This window comes from Anabrus simplex, chromosome 1, assembly GCF_040414725.1.
Source record: "Anabrus simplex isolate iqAnaSimp1 chromosome 1, ASM4041472v1, whole genome shotgun sequence".
NCBI classification, from domain to species: domain Eukaryota; kingdom Metazoa; phylum Arthropoda; class Insecta; order Orthoptera; family Tettigoniidae; genus Anabrus; species Anabrus simplex.
The window spans coordinates 1,290,190,959-1,290,206,056 of NC_090265.1; the positions used below are offsets into that span (position 1 = coordinate 1,290,190,959).

The 15,098-nt window shown below is 38.0% G+C and overlaps 1 protein-coding gene across 1 annotated transcript in view; it reads right to left on the reverse strand.

Annotated features, from left to right (window-relative positions):
• Positions 1 to 15,098, reverse strand: part of PAN2 (PAN2-PAN3 deadenylation complex catalytic subunit PAN2) — a 317,774-nt gene that overhangs the window by 290,012 nt on the left and 12,664 nt on the right. Inside the window, exons 4-5 of the mRNA XM_067138515.2 lie at positions 9,335 to 9,455; positions 5,062 to 5,258 (exon numbers count right to left, since the gene is read on the reverse strand). Coding sequence (XP_066994616.1) covers positions 5,062 to 5,258; positions 9,335 to 9,455 — 318 coding nt within the window. The remainder of the gene's footprint in view (positions 1 to 5,061; positions 5,259 to 9,334; positions 9,456 to 15,098) is intronic.

Below are 15,098 nucleotides of genomic sequence, written 5' to 3' on the forward strand. Positions count from 1 at the left end.
AATTCTTGCTGTGAATTAAGATGTTGTCGAGATACACTTGGCAGAAATCTCCAACATTTCCTGACAAGACCTTATTCATCAATCACATGAAGGTTGCAGGAGCATTCTTAAGTCCAAAAGGCATTACTGTAAACTGGTACAATCCTCTTCGTGTCAAGAAGGCGGTCAGTGGCCTAGAACTTTCCTCGACCTCCACTTGCCAGTATCCAGAGTTGAGATCCAGTGTGCAGAAAATCCTAGACCCACTTGCTTGTTTCAGCGAGTCTTTCAGGTCAGGCATGGGGTAGGCATCACTAACGGTCTTCTCGTTCAACCTGTTGAAGCCCACACACAGTCGATATTCCCCATTCTTCTTTTTTGGTAGGACGATAGGCGAAGCCCAACAGGATGTGGAGGGTTCGATGAGACCTTGGCTTTAATTCTCTTGAATCTTCCAGAACTGAGCTCGATAGCTGCAGTCGCTTAAGTGTGGCCAGTATCCAGTAACTGGGAGATAATGGGTTCGAACCCCATTGTCGGCAGCTGTGAAGATGGTTTTCCGTGGTTTCCCATTTTCACACCAGGCAAATGCTGGGGCTAAACCTTAATTAAGGCCACGGCCGCTTCCTTGCCATTCCTAGGCCTTTCCTATCCCATCATCGCCATAAGATCTATCTGTGTTGGTGTGACGTAAAGCAAAAAAAAGAGAATCTTCTGAATGACGAAGTTGCGCTTGTCCAGATCAATTGCATATGGGTGTTGCTTGATGAGTGAGGAAGTGCTGCACTCAATGGTGTGCGTTACAATGGTAGTCCGTCCTATTTTATTGGTGACGACTTCCGGAAAGTTCTTTAAGGCGCGTCTCAGCTCCTCTTCTTTGGTCGAAGATGCATTCACTCCCAGGTCTATGTCGACTTCCGCATCCCTGCGAGTCCGGAGATTTCCATCGTGCCAGGCGACCCTCAGACGTCTTGTCTTTTCCCAAAAAGACTTCATGAGCTGCATAGTCTAGGATAGGGATGGCAAACCTTTTCCAGCTAGTGTGCCATTTTAAGTCTATTTTATTATTCTCAACTGTTTACTGTGCCACTTGTTATTTTCTTTTAAGGAATGGCTATACACCCCCCTCCCGGACGACTTCCTTTCTTAATTCCCAATTATGTTTCATAATATGTTAGTTATTCATTTAGTGATTTATTTACTTATTTAATATATATCTTGTAAGTATATTTGACTGCATGTTTAGTGGTTGTATTTTGCAAAAACATCAAAAATACATTTTTAAGTATTTCAAAAATACCTAACATTACTTGTATAAATATATAATAAGCTCCCATTGTAACACACCTCATCATATTATTAGATATAACAATTAAAATACTAATATTGCTAATGAACTTGGAGTGAAATATCGTTCTCACATTTAGTACCCATGTCATTTATATTAGGTTCGTAACTTCTTGTCTTCAATACCACACAAGAAGAACATAGGTCTGAACCAAGACGGATTCTAACTGTTGTCTTCACAATGTTCATTGTAGGGTATTTAACGTTTTCTTTAAGAAATTGCACAAAACCGTTATGAATACCCACCATACTTCAGGCTATTCTGTAAGTCAAAGCCCATTTTTAATACAAGTTCTTGCTTCACATCCTTCATTATATCCTTACCTATTGTTGTATTTCATAAACTCAACAATTTACTAATTCCTCCCTCCCCTCATCATATTTTCACCAGGAAATCAGACAAAACAGCAATCCTTTCTTGTAAGGTCACATACGTGTTTTCATCAAGACATACTGAATACATCTGGGAGTTATCCGAATCAGCTATCAAATGCTCCGAAACATCTTGACTCATTCTTATTATTCTACCCTTGACAGTATTTCGGCTGGCTGGCATTTCTTTAGTTCTGTTAATTATTTGCTGTTTATTAGGAAAGTCCAATTAATGTATCGGACATAGATAAGAAAGTCTATTTCAAGAACTCACCGTCAAAAATCGCCTTCCCATGCTCTAATACGCAGTGAGACAACCGCACTGATAGTATTCCCTGGAGTGAAGGATGATACAAAAGGTAGTTTGTTTTGTGTATTCTTCGATTTTCAGTGCAACGAGCTCTCTTCTTTCTTCATTTGACTAAAATCCTTGCCATATTGAAACCTGGCAAGCCAGAAGATATACCACAAAACTACAGACCAATCACTCTCCTCAGTAGTTGCTATAAACTCCTTGAAAGACTACTATACAATAGAATTAGCATTGTAATTAATCAACATATTCCTCATATTCCTATTGACCAAGCTGGTTTTAGACACAATCGTAGCTGTTGTGACCAAGTCTTTGCACTCACAACATGCAAGCAACAGTTGAAAACGTCTGCTGTTTTTTTAAAATTATCTTTCTGCAGCTTAAGACACGGTTTGGAGAGAAGGGCTGCTGTATAAACTTCTTTAGGTATTACCATGGAAAACCATGGTACAATTAATTGGAAACACGCTTAATAATAGACTCTTTCAAGTCGTTCTAGGGAATAGGACTAGCAAGCTGAGGAGATTGAATAATGGTCTCCCACAACGACCATTTTTCTCAACGTAAATATAATTCTTATAGCCTATATTGTTGCAACTTATTCCCCAACTTTGCCTACCAATTTTCATTAAGATACGATCACTAATAACAAATATTTGAGAATTAAATTTTAAACCTTCCCCTAAACTACCATTTCACTTACTGTGAATACAAATATTTATGGCCTAGATTATAGCAACTTATTCCCTGACTTTGCATATCGATTTTCATTACATTCACTTCAGCCATTTTCTTGTGATGCGTGTACATACATACATACATACATACATACAGAAATTACAGAAAATTTAAAAGTTCATTTCCTTGTTACTGTGGACATGACTGATACAGAAATACCATCCTTTTTTAAATTCTGAGCAATGTACAGACAAAACTCTTATATATTTATATATATGTACATTCTGTGTAAAAATCACAATAACTGGTAGATCCATATGGATTTGGGGAGGGGAAAGGAATTTTTAGTTAACAGATTTTGAAAGGGCTGTTTTAGCCTATTTTAAGTCCATAAGATTCCTGCAATAGAATCCTTAGGAAATCAAAACAATGTTGAAATTTTCTAATTAATCCCATGACTGAACATTACTTTTTCACGTGTTGCGTGTTGCATTTTTTTCTTCAGATAATTTATCATCACTAACAAAATGTTCAAATATTGTCAATGGTTCGGGATTATCCCAAAGTTGGCATGAATGCCACTAATGTTGGTAAAAGTGAATCTGTTGCCCAGCCCCCAAACGTAACCCAGTCAGTCTGAACGTCTTCAATTTCTTCACATTTGTGTCTGTCATCATGGAAATCATCACTCGATTCGGAAGAATAATTGTCCCTTTAGTCTTCAGTTTTATTGCAAAGCAAAAGCATTCGCTCAATATCACTGCTAAATTACTCTGTTTGTTTACACTCTGAGGTTATAGCGCGGAAGCCATATTGCTTCGACTGTTGACCACATGGAAAACGTGTGCACGACCACATGAATTCTACATGGAATACGATATTCCATGGAAATAAAATTTAGTACTTTATAGCAAAATACGGCCAATAGATGTCACAATTATCTATAAATTTCTGAAACTTATAAGCGGTTGACACAATCTGTAATAAACACATGAACTTGGATGATGCTTATAAGTGGTTTGCACAACTTGCGAATAATTATCTTGACGCTTATAAGAGGTTGACTCTGGGAAAGGGTTAAGATGGAAGAAAAAGTAACAAAACCAGATCCTAACTAGTCACTGACACTAATCATCAGGGGTCATTAAGGGGGATGGGGCCTATGATTCTGCTGGAGGCGTCATGATTCTCACTAATGTTCATATACATCACAGCTAGTACACTACGCATTCATTACACTGGCAGACATGTAAAACCACTGGCCAACAATGCGTTGGGTGCAGAGCAGCGGAGTGAGGAGAGAGAGAGAGAGAGATGCATGAAGTCAATGTTGCAATAATGACAACTACCCAATAATCGAACACGACCGATTGTGCACAGTGATTAGGTTATTTTATATTCTTAAACAGAGGTGCCAACCTTGAAGTGGATTATCAGTAATCACCCCCAGTCGCCCGAGAAAAATTTCGAGTCAAGTCGAAAGCATGCTCCTTCCTTCTCGATAATGACACCCCTTTGGCCCTTCCCTCTAGCAATCTATTCGAAAGTATATCATATTGCATAATGAAATTTGCAGACAACCTGTAAGTTCTTTGATAAAACAGGTAGAACTCCATACGCTACACCGCAAGGATTATTACATAAAAATGTTACTTTAAATGCTGCTCATCCCTTGTAGCTTGTTTCTCACACAGCAGTTGCTTTCCAATGTAGTTTTTCTTGAAGCATCCTTCCCACTGTGATAACATTTTCGTTTTCTGAACCATAAGCGATTTCAGTGCATGTGCTTAATGTAGGCCTCACTTCTTTCTGAATCTTTCTGTCAACTGTCAGGTACACTTAACACATCAAATACAACATTACTGAAGGATTTATAGTGGAAAAGAGCAGTGCCTAAGCGCCTTCATTTTCACAATGAATTTTATAACGCTTACGGGTAGCAAAAGGTCACGATCGAATAAGTATTGTTGCCAACTCACAAGCTTTGAAACGAGGACGATTTAGGAGAAAGGCTCGAAAGGATCAAACATTTTTCCTTCTTTTCTCTTTTTCCGTAGAAAATTATTTTTCGTGATAATGTCAGCTTTTCCGTAATAATTTCTCCTTTAACCGTAATTCCGTAATCGTGAGGTGAAATCCGTAATAATTACGGACAATCCGTAATAGTTGACACCTCTGCTTAAACAAACTACAGTGATCTGTGAATAAGCTTCTACTCTACAAAATATATGCAGTATTCTATTCTGAACTTTAAAAGCACTTTTGGATTTCAATTAATTTCAAGACTAACTCTATCATTCAAGAAGAATATACTTAGAAATGTATGATGGCAACATTAAAATAATAACTCAGAGTTTGTGAGTTGAACTAACCTATTAGAGAAGCCACAAGTGACGAGGAGATTGCCATGTACATCGAAGTCTGACAGACTCCCTGAATGAGCCTCAAGAGTATGTTCCACGTTCAGTGTGGCTGGATCACGCAGATCAATCCTTCCTGAAGGATCTCCAGCACAAACAAACCTACCATGTTGTCGAAGAATGGCACAACCATTTTTGCCAACATAGAGCTGGAAAAATAATAAAATCAATTGGCCATTGATATTATAAGACAATAAAACATGCCATAATGGACACAAATAATGTTAGTTGGAATTAAGAGAAATAAAATAATCTTTTGTAAGTTTAAGAACATTATCTATCACGCATTACTTTGTGCAAAACTTGAATGAAATCAAAGAATTAGAAACTCAGAATAAGAATTCAAAAGACAATATGAAACCTTACCACACAAGTAGACAGGGTGGGATAAAAGTTGCTTACCCCAAAAGTTCACTCTCAATTCTCATATTTGCTTAACATACACGTATATACTTTTTTTTTTTTTTGCTATTTGCTATACGTCGCATTGACACAGACAGGTCTTATGGCGACGATGGGATAGGAAAGGCCTAGGAATTGGAAGGAAGCAGCCGTGGCCTTAATTAAGGTACAGCCCCGGCATTTGCCTGGTGTGAAAATGGGAAACCACAGAAAACCATCTTCAGGGCTGCTGACAGTGCGGCTCGAACCCACTATCTCCCGATTATTGGATACTGGCCGCACTTAAGCGACTGCAGCTATCGAGCTCGGTGGTGATATAAGTAAAGAACTTGAATTATACATAACTTGAATAATGAGTACTTTACTCCATGTGCAAGTGGTGGGAGTTACCTACCATGTTGTTCATATTTTTAGTTTTCTGATCTCAGATTACTACTGTTTATTGTACTGGGTTGTGTCTTATTAACTGCTCATGTTCTTGCAATGAATTGCAAATCAACCAATTATCATTGTGTTTTTGTGCTACAATGTTGATGCAAGTACAACAAAATCATAACACTGTTGATTCAAGACTGTGAGCAGAGATTTCTTGGTGCTTTAACCACCATCATGTCAAGTGATAAGAACTTTGAACAAAAGAAATTTGGGGAAACAGGTAATTTTAAGGATCCACCATAAAGAGGACAACCACAAACTGTTCAAATGAAAAAAAGCACTCTCAGTGTAATTATATTAAAAGCTCTGTGAACTGAAATATAAGGGGCTGACTCCATTTAGCATAAGCAAAATTTTGGATAATACACTTACACCCATTCTTAGAGTTAAAACTTTGGAAATGACTTGTGAATTATTGGTCCTCATATTGCACCTCCCCTTTCCTGTTGTAGTGTGAACCATAAAAACTTTACTTCATTGACTTTCTCATTCTGAGACGGTTCCTATCTTGGAAGGATGTTCTTTAAGCTGTTTATTTTTTATTTTAACCCAGTCCAAAATTGTACAGATCCTCACAATTAAATTTGTCTCATGAAGTGTTGAAATTAAAAACAAGTTGTAATGTGAGTGTGATAAGAACTTTGAACAAAAGGAATTTGGGGAAACAGGTAATTTTAAGGATCCACCATGAAGAGATACCAGAGACATCTACATACTTTCAACAGAGTACCATGGCAACGTCTCTGACTGCTTGCCAACAGGGAAGTAACATATTACCATTTTCGTCATCATTCCTGTAAACTCGTGGTTGTATCTTGTGTAGAAAGCAAGAGAGACATCAATCGGCCATACTGCAGGATATTGGCAGAATACCGTTGGAGGTTACATATATTTTGTATTTCATAAATCCAGTACATAGTATAACACTTAAATTTCTTCATAAAAATTGAGTTACACATTTTGATTAAACCAATTTTTAATTGACGAGGTTCTGTTAATGGACGTTTTAGTGTAGTTCATAGAAGTTGGTCAAAAAGAGGTTTCTCAAACTGGATATTATTAGTTTCACTTTAAGCTTGTGCAAGAACTAGACGGAGATGATCTGGACCATTATCTGGATTCTGCAAGTGGTTTGTTGTTCGATATAAAGCTGATCCTGACAACGAAGAAGGTTCACTAAGGTGAACAGCTGAGTAAATCAGCCCAATTGTTTACTGAAAATCCACATGAAGTTATCTCTGGTGTGACTGTTTGGGGTGGAATTTGGAGTGGACGTGTTAGGACTATTCTTTTTTGAATGAACGGTTACCAACAACCAATATCTTGAGATCTGACAAGGTGTGGTTATTCCAAAACTTAAAAACAGCCCTCATTTTGCCAATATTTAGTTGATATGGCAACAGAATAGAGCACGGTTCCCTCACTTTGGTGTAGGAGCAAGATACTTCTTAATCCAGCAATTCCATATAAACAGATTGACCATAATGACAAGGCAGAATTACACCTAGATCATGCGATCTAACACTGCATGATTTTTTCTCTGTGAGGCATCATGAAAAGATGACGTTTCATTTCCTCAGCAATCACAGGATCTGTATCACTTGCAACAGCTGATCCAAACTTAATTTAAGAAAGTAGACAAAGACTATCAGTTACGTTCTGCCACCAGTAAATCGGCACATGAATGATGTGATTTATATATCACTAAATAGGATCTGTATTTTAAACAAACTATGTAAGAAATATTTCATATAATTTGGGAGTGCAACTTTTATCCTATCCTGTATATAACACTGTAAAGGGCAATATCCAGAGCTAGCCAAAGGAAGTGAGAATACTGATTATACAGGATTAACAATTGCTAGGCTTTGAGGATGGAAAACCCTTCACTAGATCATGCCAATGCATAAAAATACTACAAAGTCTCTCATAGTGACGCCAGGGTTTTCAGTTATGCATTTTACTGATGTAGCAACCAGACTAGGGAGATACTCAAGAACATCATACATCCATATAAATAAAGTTGTAGGGGACCGCTGTCTGTAATTTTGTTTGTTTTGCCAATTTTTCAGATATTTATCTGTTTTAGGTCAACTCAAGACCGTATCAGTGGTTTTTATTTTTCATGCCAGTTTGTTTGTTCCACCATCACAGTGGAAAAGCTTGATAGATCTCGACCAAACTTCATGTTTAGAGTAAACTCATCCCAGGGAAGATTTTGATATGCACAGTTTTCTTCCATTTTCTCCTAATACCAATGATTTTCTGTAAAATCTGTGGACTATATGTGAAACGTCCCTTCATTATAAACAACTTTTGTTGTTTTCGTCTACTCTTCAAATGACTGAGAAAATTACTATTTTCTGCGGGTCTCATGGTCTGCATTGAGTGAACGACAGACTGGCAACGAGCCTACAGGTTACCATGGCAACGTCTCTGACTGCTTGCCAACAGGGAAGTAACATATTACCATTTTCGTCATCATTCCTGTAAACTCGTGGTTGTATCTTGTGTAGAAAGCAAGAGACACATCAATCGGCCATACTGCAGGATATTGGCAGAATACCTTTGGAGGTTACAATTGTCCTCGAATATTTTACTTGGTATTTATACATTTGTCCTATACGGCTGTCCCCAGTTATGATCCAATGTTCTATTAATTTCGAATTCTTAAACTGTATTACTTTCTTCTTTAATTACTCTGTACATACGCGAGTGCTAATCCCGAAATGTGGAAACTTTTCTTTGGGGAAAAATTCCATGCTGTCAAATTTATATCTTTCAGCCCTGGAAAATATCGAAATATGGGTGCACTTTAATGATAGTGCAGACTTCCATTTCGGGGTAGTTGGTGGCTAAACGATAAGTCATATTACAAAACAGATAGCACAATCACCGTTCAATTTAGAGAGATCTACAACTCTGGTCCTATGACTTAATTGTCGTAGCTCGATTGTTGATACGTTAGATAGAGCTGCTTTTCTTGATTATAATCAAATCTCTCCGGTTGAATTGTAACTGGCATTAGGTTAAGGAACCTGTCTTTATGATGAAAACTCCCCATCTATACTGTGAATGGCAGTTGCCAAGTGAGCCTGCCTTTAGAGTAGAAACTCCAGAACTCGACTGCGATTGGCAGTAGGAAATGTGGCATGCCATTATCAACAAAACTTCCCGAATGCATACCTTACATCAGAAACAACGTATGGTGCCCTCCCTGTTTTGTTTCTCAGGTAGCACAGAGAAACATACAATTTAATATAATCTTAAACACTGCCTTTACAGTAATTTATGGAGAAATTTGTACACAATGTAGAATACTGTAGCGAAGCACATTTGCTAGTTGTTAATATAATTATATGGAGATGATAAATGTAACCAGACATACCACATTTGTTTCCTGGCCCTGAGTAAGGTTAAACTCTATAATTTTCTCTTGGTGACCTCCCATTAACAATGTATCTGGAGATGTCTGAAGCAAACACTGCATCTCTTCCATGTTATCAGAACTGAAAAATTCGGAGAGAGGTTACAACATTAGAAACATATAAATTATGAGGGACTACCAATTACAGTATTTTAAATTGAAACTATCAAACTGGCAACATACTTATCAAGAGCCTCTATACTATGTGCTTATGTGTGACATCCTTTTTATAAGTAATAATAATATTACTGATTCAACGTCCCACTCAAGGGCGAAGCGTCAGGGGAGACAGCGTGTACCCTTAAAATTTTGTGAACGAGACAATGTCTAGTAAATTCAATTATTTTTATAGAACATTAATTATTTCCAAATACAAGACATTATTGTATTTCCCACTTCTTATTTTTGACTCACTTTGGCAATGCTCGGGCTCGCATCAGTTACGCGAAGCACGTAGACGAAAGTAGACGCTGTCCATTCTGTGTATTTTCCCTTTGATTTCGAAGCATTCAGATAGAGCAACACTAACGCTATCTGTACGTGCTGATTGTGGAACTATGACTTTCCTAAAGAGAGATTTCTCTGCCCAGTACACAGACTTACCAGCGTCTCTTCTTGCTCTCATTGGCTAGTATTTGGATCTCAGTTATAAGGTACACTTCTTACAGGCTACCATCTCAGGCATGCTTTAAATGCAATTAATTTGAATTGACATTATTATAAGATGCGTCTAAATATAAAATAATGATATAATATTCAAATACGAAGTGTAGCAAACTTACACCTAATAAACGAATGATAGCACCAAAACCCTTCAAGTACATGCATTTTCTTGGCCGCCAATATTAGTTACGGTACGGCTTTATAACGGAAATGAACAGTTACAGTTTCAAAGTTATGAATGTGCTGTGAGACGTGAGAGCAAGGTGGTTAATATGGTATGTGTGTGTTAATGTATTATAATAAAGTGATAGGCCTAAGTGTTAATTTTTCATTATCTAGGAATAGTGAGTAGTTAATGATGATAAAATATAAAGTGCAATTCTTCTTTTCTCGTGCGTGGCAGTTTGTGTTTATTGAGGATAAGCCTATGAATTTAACAGTCCTGACTTCGATTCAGTTGTGTACTTAGTTAACAATGGTATTTCCTCCTTGTCGCTAGAACAAAATATAACGACAAAAACGTTACAGGAACGGCCTAACATAAGATTATCACAACAGGACGTTAAATCTGTTTGAAAATTTCATAAAAGCTGGTATGATAAATATAAACTCTTGTGTGGAACTGGTAAAGGTCGTGAACAAAAGTTATTGTGTTTTTACTGCTTGTTGTTTGGCGTTAATGGAGAAGATTCTTGGATCAGAACGGGTGTAAACACAATAAAAAATTCCAAGGTAAAAGCTAAAGAACACACTGCATCCGAGAGTTATATAAAGTGCGACGAAAAATTTCATATGTTGGGACGGTGCCGTATCAATCATGCCGTTTCAAAGGGGCAGATATTACAGGCCTTTAAACACAATGAAATGGTTTCAAAAAATAGGAAAATTGTCAGCATATTTGCCACTTAAGTATTCAGGAACTGCTATTCAAGGGTCATCGAGAAAGTCAATGTTCTTCTTTATGTTCATTTAATAAAAGGAATTACTTACTGGCTTCGGAGGAATCTTAAATGAAAGACCATTTAGAATAAGAAAATGTCTTCAAAGGTAGCCTACTTCTAGTAACATACAAAATATTTGATTAATGTAGTTACTGTTGCCATTCAGGAACGTATTCGAAAAGAGATAGAATTAGCTGAATTCATCTCTGTCCAAGCTAACGAAACTACAGATGTTTCCGTTAAATCACAATTAAGTATTATTGTGAGGTATTGTGTTAATAGTAAAGTCGAAGAGCAGTTTCTAGGCTTTTATGACGTGTCTACTGATAAGACTGCTAGGGGTTTAGCTGATGTCATAATCTCAGTTCTGAAAGAATGGAACATTGATGATACCACACTCGTATGTCAGACGTATGATGGAGCTACAGTAATGTCTGCCCGTGAAGGAGATGTCAAGGCAATTGTCAGACAGTCTTATCCTCTTGCCATCTTCGTACATTGTTACGCTCATCAACTCAATTTGGTTCTTCTTCATGCTGCGAAAACTATAAAAGAGGTGAAATTGTTCATATCCAATTTATCTGTCCTTCACACATTCTTCTCTCGTTCTTCATGTCGTGCAGAATTGCTGAGAGACCAAGGTTTTCAGCATCCTCATCCTTCCCCTACCCGATGGAATTACCATTCTCAGGCTGTTATGACTGTGAGAAAATATTATTCCGAGTTCAAAAGAGATGGTTCATGGTGTGGGTTACTGTAGTCACGACCTAGTTCGTGAACCATGGGCAACAGCTGAGTGGCCTAGTAAGTGGTCCTGAGAGTCGGGATACCAGTTGCTATGGAATGGGAGTAGGCATCTCGGACATATTCTGAGTTATGGCCCTCCTTGTGCTCAGGCGGCTATAACTATACAATTCACCGGTGGTCCATTACCCGTTAGAGGAGAGATCCTCACATGGACTATGTGCAAGTAGGGTAGTATCCTGCTTCATGAACTTACCGAGCTCAGAACATTTTAAGCAAGCCTCGACCTATGGGAGTAACGGAGTCCCAGTCCCATTTGACAGGCAAGGGATTCCTTGGAAACAACTTGGCGAACGATATGGAAATCGATGGGGAGCTATCAATATTAATGGGGCTTATGGAAGAAAGAAAGTAGAACTAGCCGAGTCAGCAAAGAGGATGCATCTGGATGTGCTAGGAATAAGTGATATTCAGTTAAGGGGAGATAATGAGGAAGAGATAAGAGATTATAAAGTGTACTTGACGGGTGTTAAGGGAAGGGCTCTTTATCAGGAATACCATTGCATGCAACATAGATTCTGTTAGGTACGTAAATGAGCGAATGATGAGGGTAGATTTGTCAGTTGGAGGAATTAGGACTAGAATTGTCTCCGTGTATTCACCATGTAAGGGTGCAGATGAGGATGAAGATGAAAAGTTTTATGAAGCATTGAGTGACATCGTGGTCAGGGTCAACAGCAAGGACAGAATAGTGCTAATATACGATTTCAATGCGAGAGTCGGGAATAGAACTGAAGGATACGAAAGAGCGATTGGTAAATGTAGAGAAGATATGGAAGCTAATGGGAATGGGAAGCGTTTGCTGAACTTCTGTGCTAGTATGGGTTTAGCTGTTACGAATACATTCTTCAAGTATAAGGCTATTCACCGCTACACATGGCAGGCTAGGGGTACCAGATCCATAATAGACTATATCTTAACCGACTTTGAATTCAGGAAATCTGTTAAGAATGTACGAGTTTTCCGGGGATTTTTCGATGACACAGACCACTACCTGATCTGTAGTGAACTAAGAATCTCTAGGCTTAGGGTAGAGAAAGGGAAATCTGTCTGCAAACGAATAAGGGTAGAAAATCTCCAGGACAAGGAAATTAGACAGAAGTACATGGATATGATTAGTGAAAAGTTTCGAGCAGTAGACAGTAAGCAGGTTCAGGATATAGAAAGTGAATGGGTGGCATACAGGGATGCTGTAGTAGAAACAGCAAGGGAATGCCTAGGAACAACTGTGTGTAAAGATGGGAAAATTGCATGTTATAAAACTCATTTTTGGTCCGTATTGAAAATTTACAGTTCAACAACAATAAAGGTGTTTTAATTTAATCCGCCTATTCAATACTTTTATTTTCACTTATAGTGGTTACATAAATAGACTCACAGTTAAATGGGACATGTTTCGCCCTCAATTAAGGGCGTCTTCAGCCTAAAAACAATCATCAAGAGTACAACTAATATTAAAAGTGGAAGCTAAAAGTTTAGCCAGTTATTAAAATACGGGACATAAAAATGTGAAAAATGATACAATATATAAGTGCCACTTTGGTTTTCCACTAATATTTTAAATGAACTGTTTTAATTGGAATTTTAATGGAAGAAGTTTTAGTCTCCGATAAGATTATAGTTTAATCACTGACAGTGTTTCCATTAGCATCTTTATTAAATTAAAACACCTTTATTGTTGTTGAAGATGGGAAAAGGCAAACATCTTGGTGGAATGATGAAGTGAGAGCAGCCTGTAAACGTAAAAAGAAGGCTTATCAGAAATGGCTCCAAACAAGGGCCGAGGCAGACAGGGATTTGTACGTAGATGAAAGAAACAGAGCAAAACAAATAGTTGTTGAAGTCGTGGGAAGATTTTGGTAATAACCTGGAAAGGCTAGGTCAAGCAGCAGGGAAACCTTTCTGGACAGTAATAAAGAATCTTAGGAAGGGAGGGAAAAAGGAAATCAGTGTTTTGAGTAATTCAGGTGAACTCATAATAGATCCCAGGGAATCGCTGGAGAGGTGGAGGGAATATTTTGAACATCATCTCGATGTAAAAGGAAATCATCCTGGTGGTGTTGTGAACACCCAAGCTCATGGGGAGGAGGAAAATTATGTTGGTGAAATTACACTTGAGGAAGTGGAAAGGATGGTAAATAAACTCCATTGTCATAAAGCAGCAGGAATAGATGAAATTAGACCTGAAATGGTGAAGTATAGTGGGAAGGCAGGGATGGAATGGCTTCATAGAGTAGTAAAATTAGCATGGAGTGTTGCTAAGGTACCTTCAGATTGGACAAAAGCAGTACTTGCATCTATCTATAAGCAAGGGAACAGGAAGGATTGCAACAACTATCGAGGTATCTCATTGATTAGTATACCAGGCAAAGTATTCACTGGCATCTTGGAAGTGAGGGTGCGATCAGTGATTGAGATAAAGTTGGATGAAAACCAGTGTGGTTTTAGACCACAGAGAGGCTGTCAGGATCAGATTTTCAGTATGCGTCAGGTAAATGAAAAATGCTACGAGAGGAATAGACAGTTGTGTTTATGTTTCGTAGATCTACAGAAAGCATATGACAGGTTACCGAGGGAAAACCTGTTCGCCATACTGGGGAACTATGAAATTAACGGTAGATTATTAAAATCAATCAAAGGCATTTATGTTGGCAATTGGGCTACAGTGAGAATTGATGGTAGAATGAGTTCTTGGTTCAGGGTACTTACAGGGGTTAGACAAGGCTGTAATCTTTCACCTTTGCTGTTCATAGTTTACATAGATCATCTGCTGAAAGGTATAAAATGGCAAGGAGGGATTCAGTTAGGTGGTAATGTAGTAAGCAGTCTGGCCTATGCTGACAACTTGGTCTTAATGGCAGATTGTGCCAAAAGCCTGCAGTCTAATATCTTGGAACTTGAAAATAGGTGCAATGAGTATGGTATGAAAATTAGCCTCTCGAAGACTACATTGATGTCAGTAGGTAAGAAATTAAACAGAACTGAATGTCAGATTGGTGATACAAAGCTAGAACAGGTCAATAATTTCAAGTATTTAGGTTGTGTGTTCTCCCAGGATGGTAATATAGTAAGTGAGATTGAATCAAGGATTCATAAAGCTAATGCAGCTCGCAGTTGGGATCAACAGTATTCGTAACAAGAAAGTCAGCTCCCAGACGAAACTATCTTTACATCGGTCTGTTTTCAGACCAACTTTGCTTTACGGGAGCGAAAGCTGGGTGGACTCAGGATATCTTATTCGTAAGTTAGAAGTAACAGACATGATGGTAGCAAGAATGATTGCTGGTACAAATAGGTGGGAACAATGGCTGCAGGGT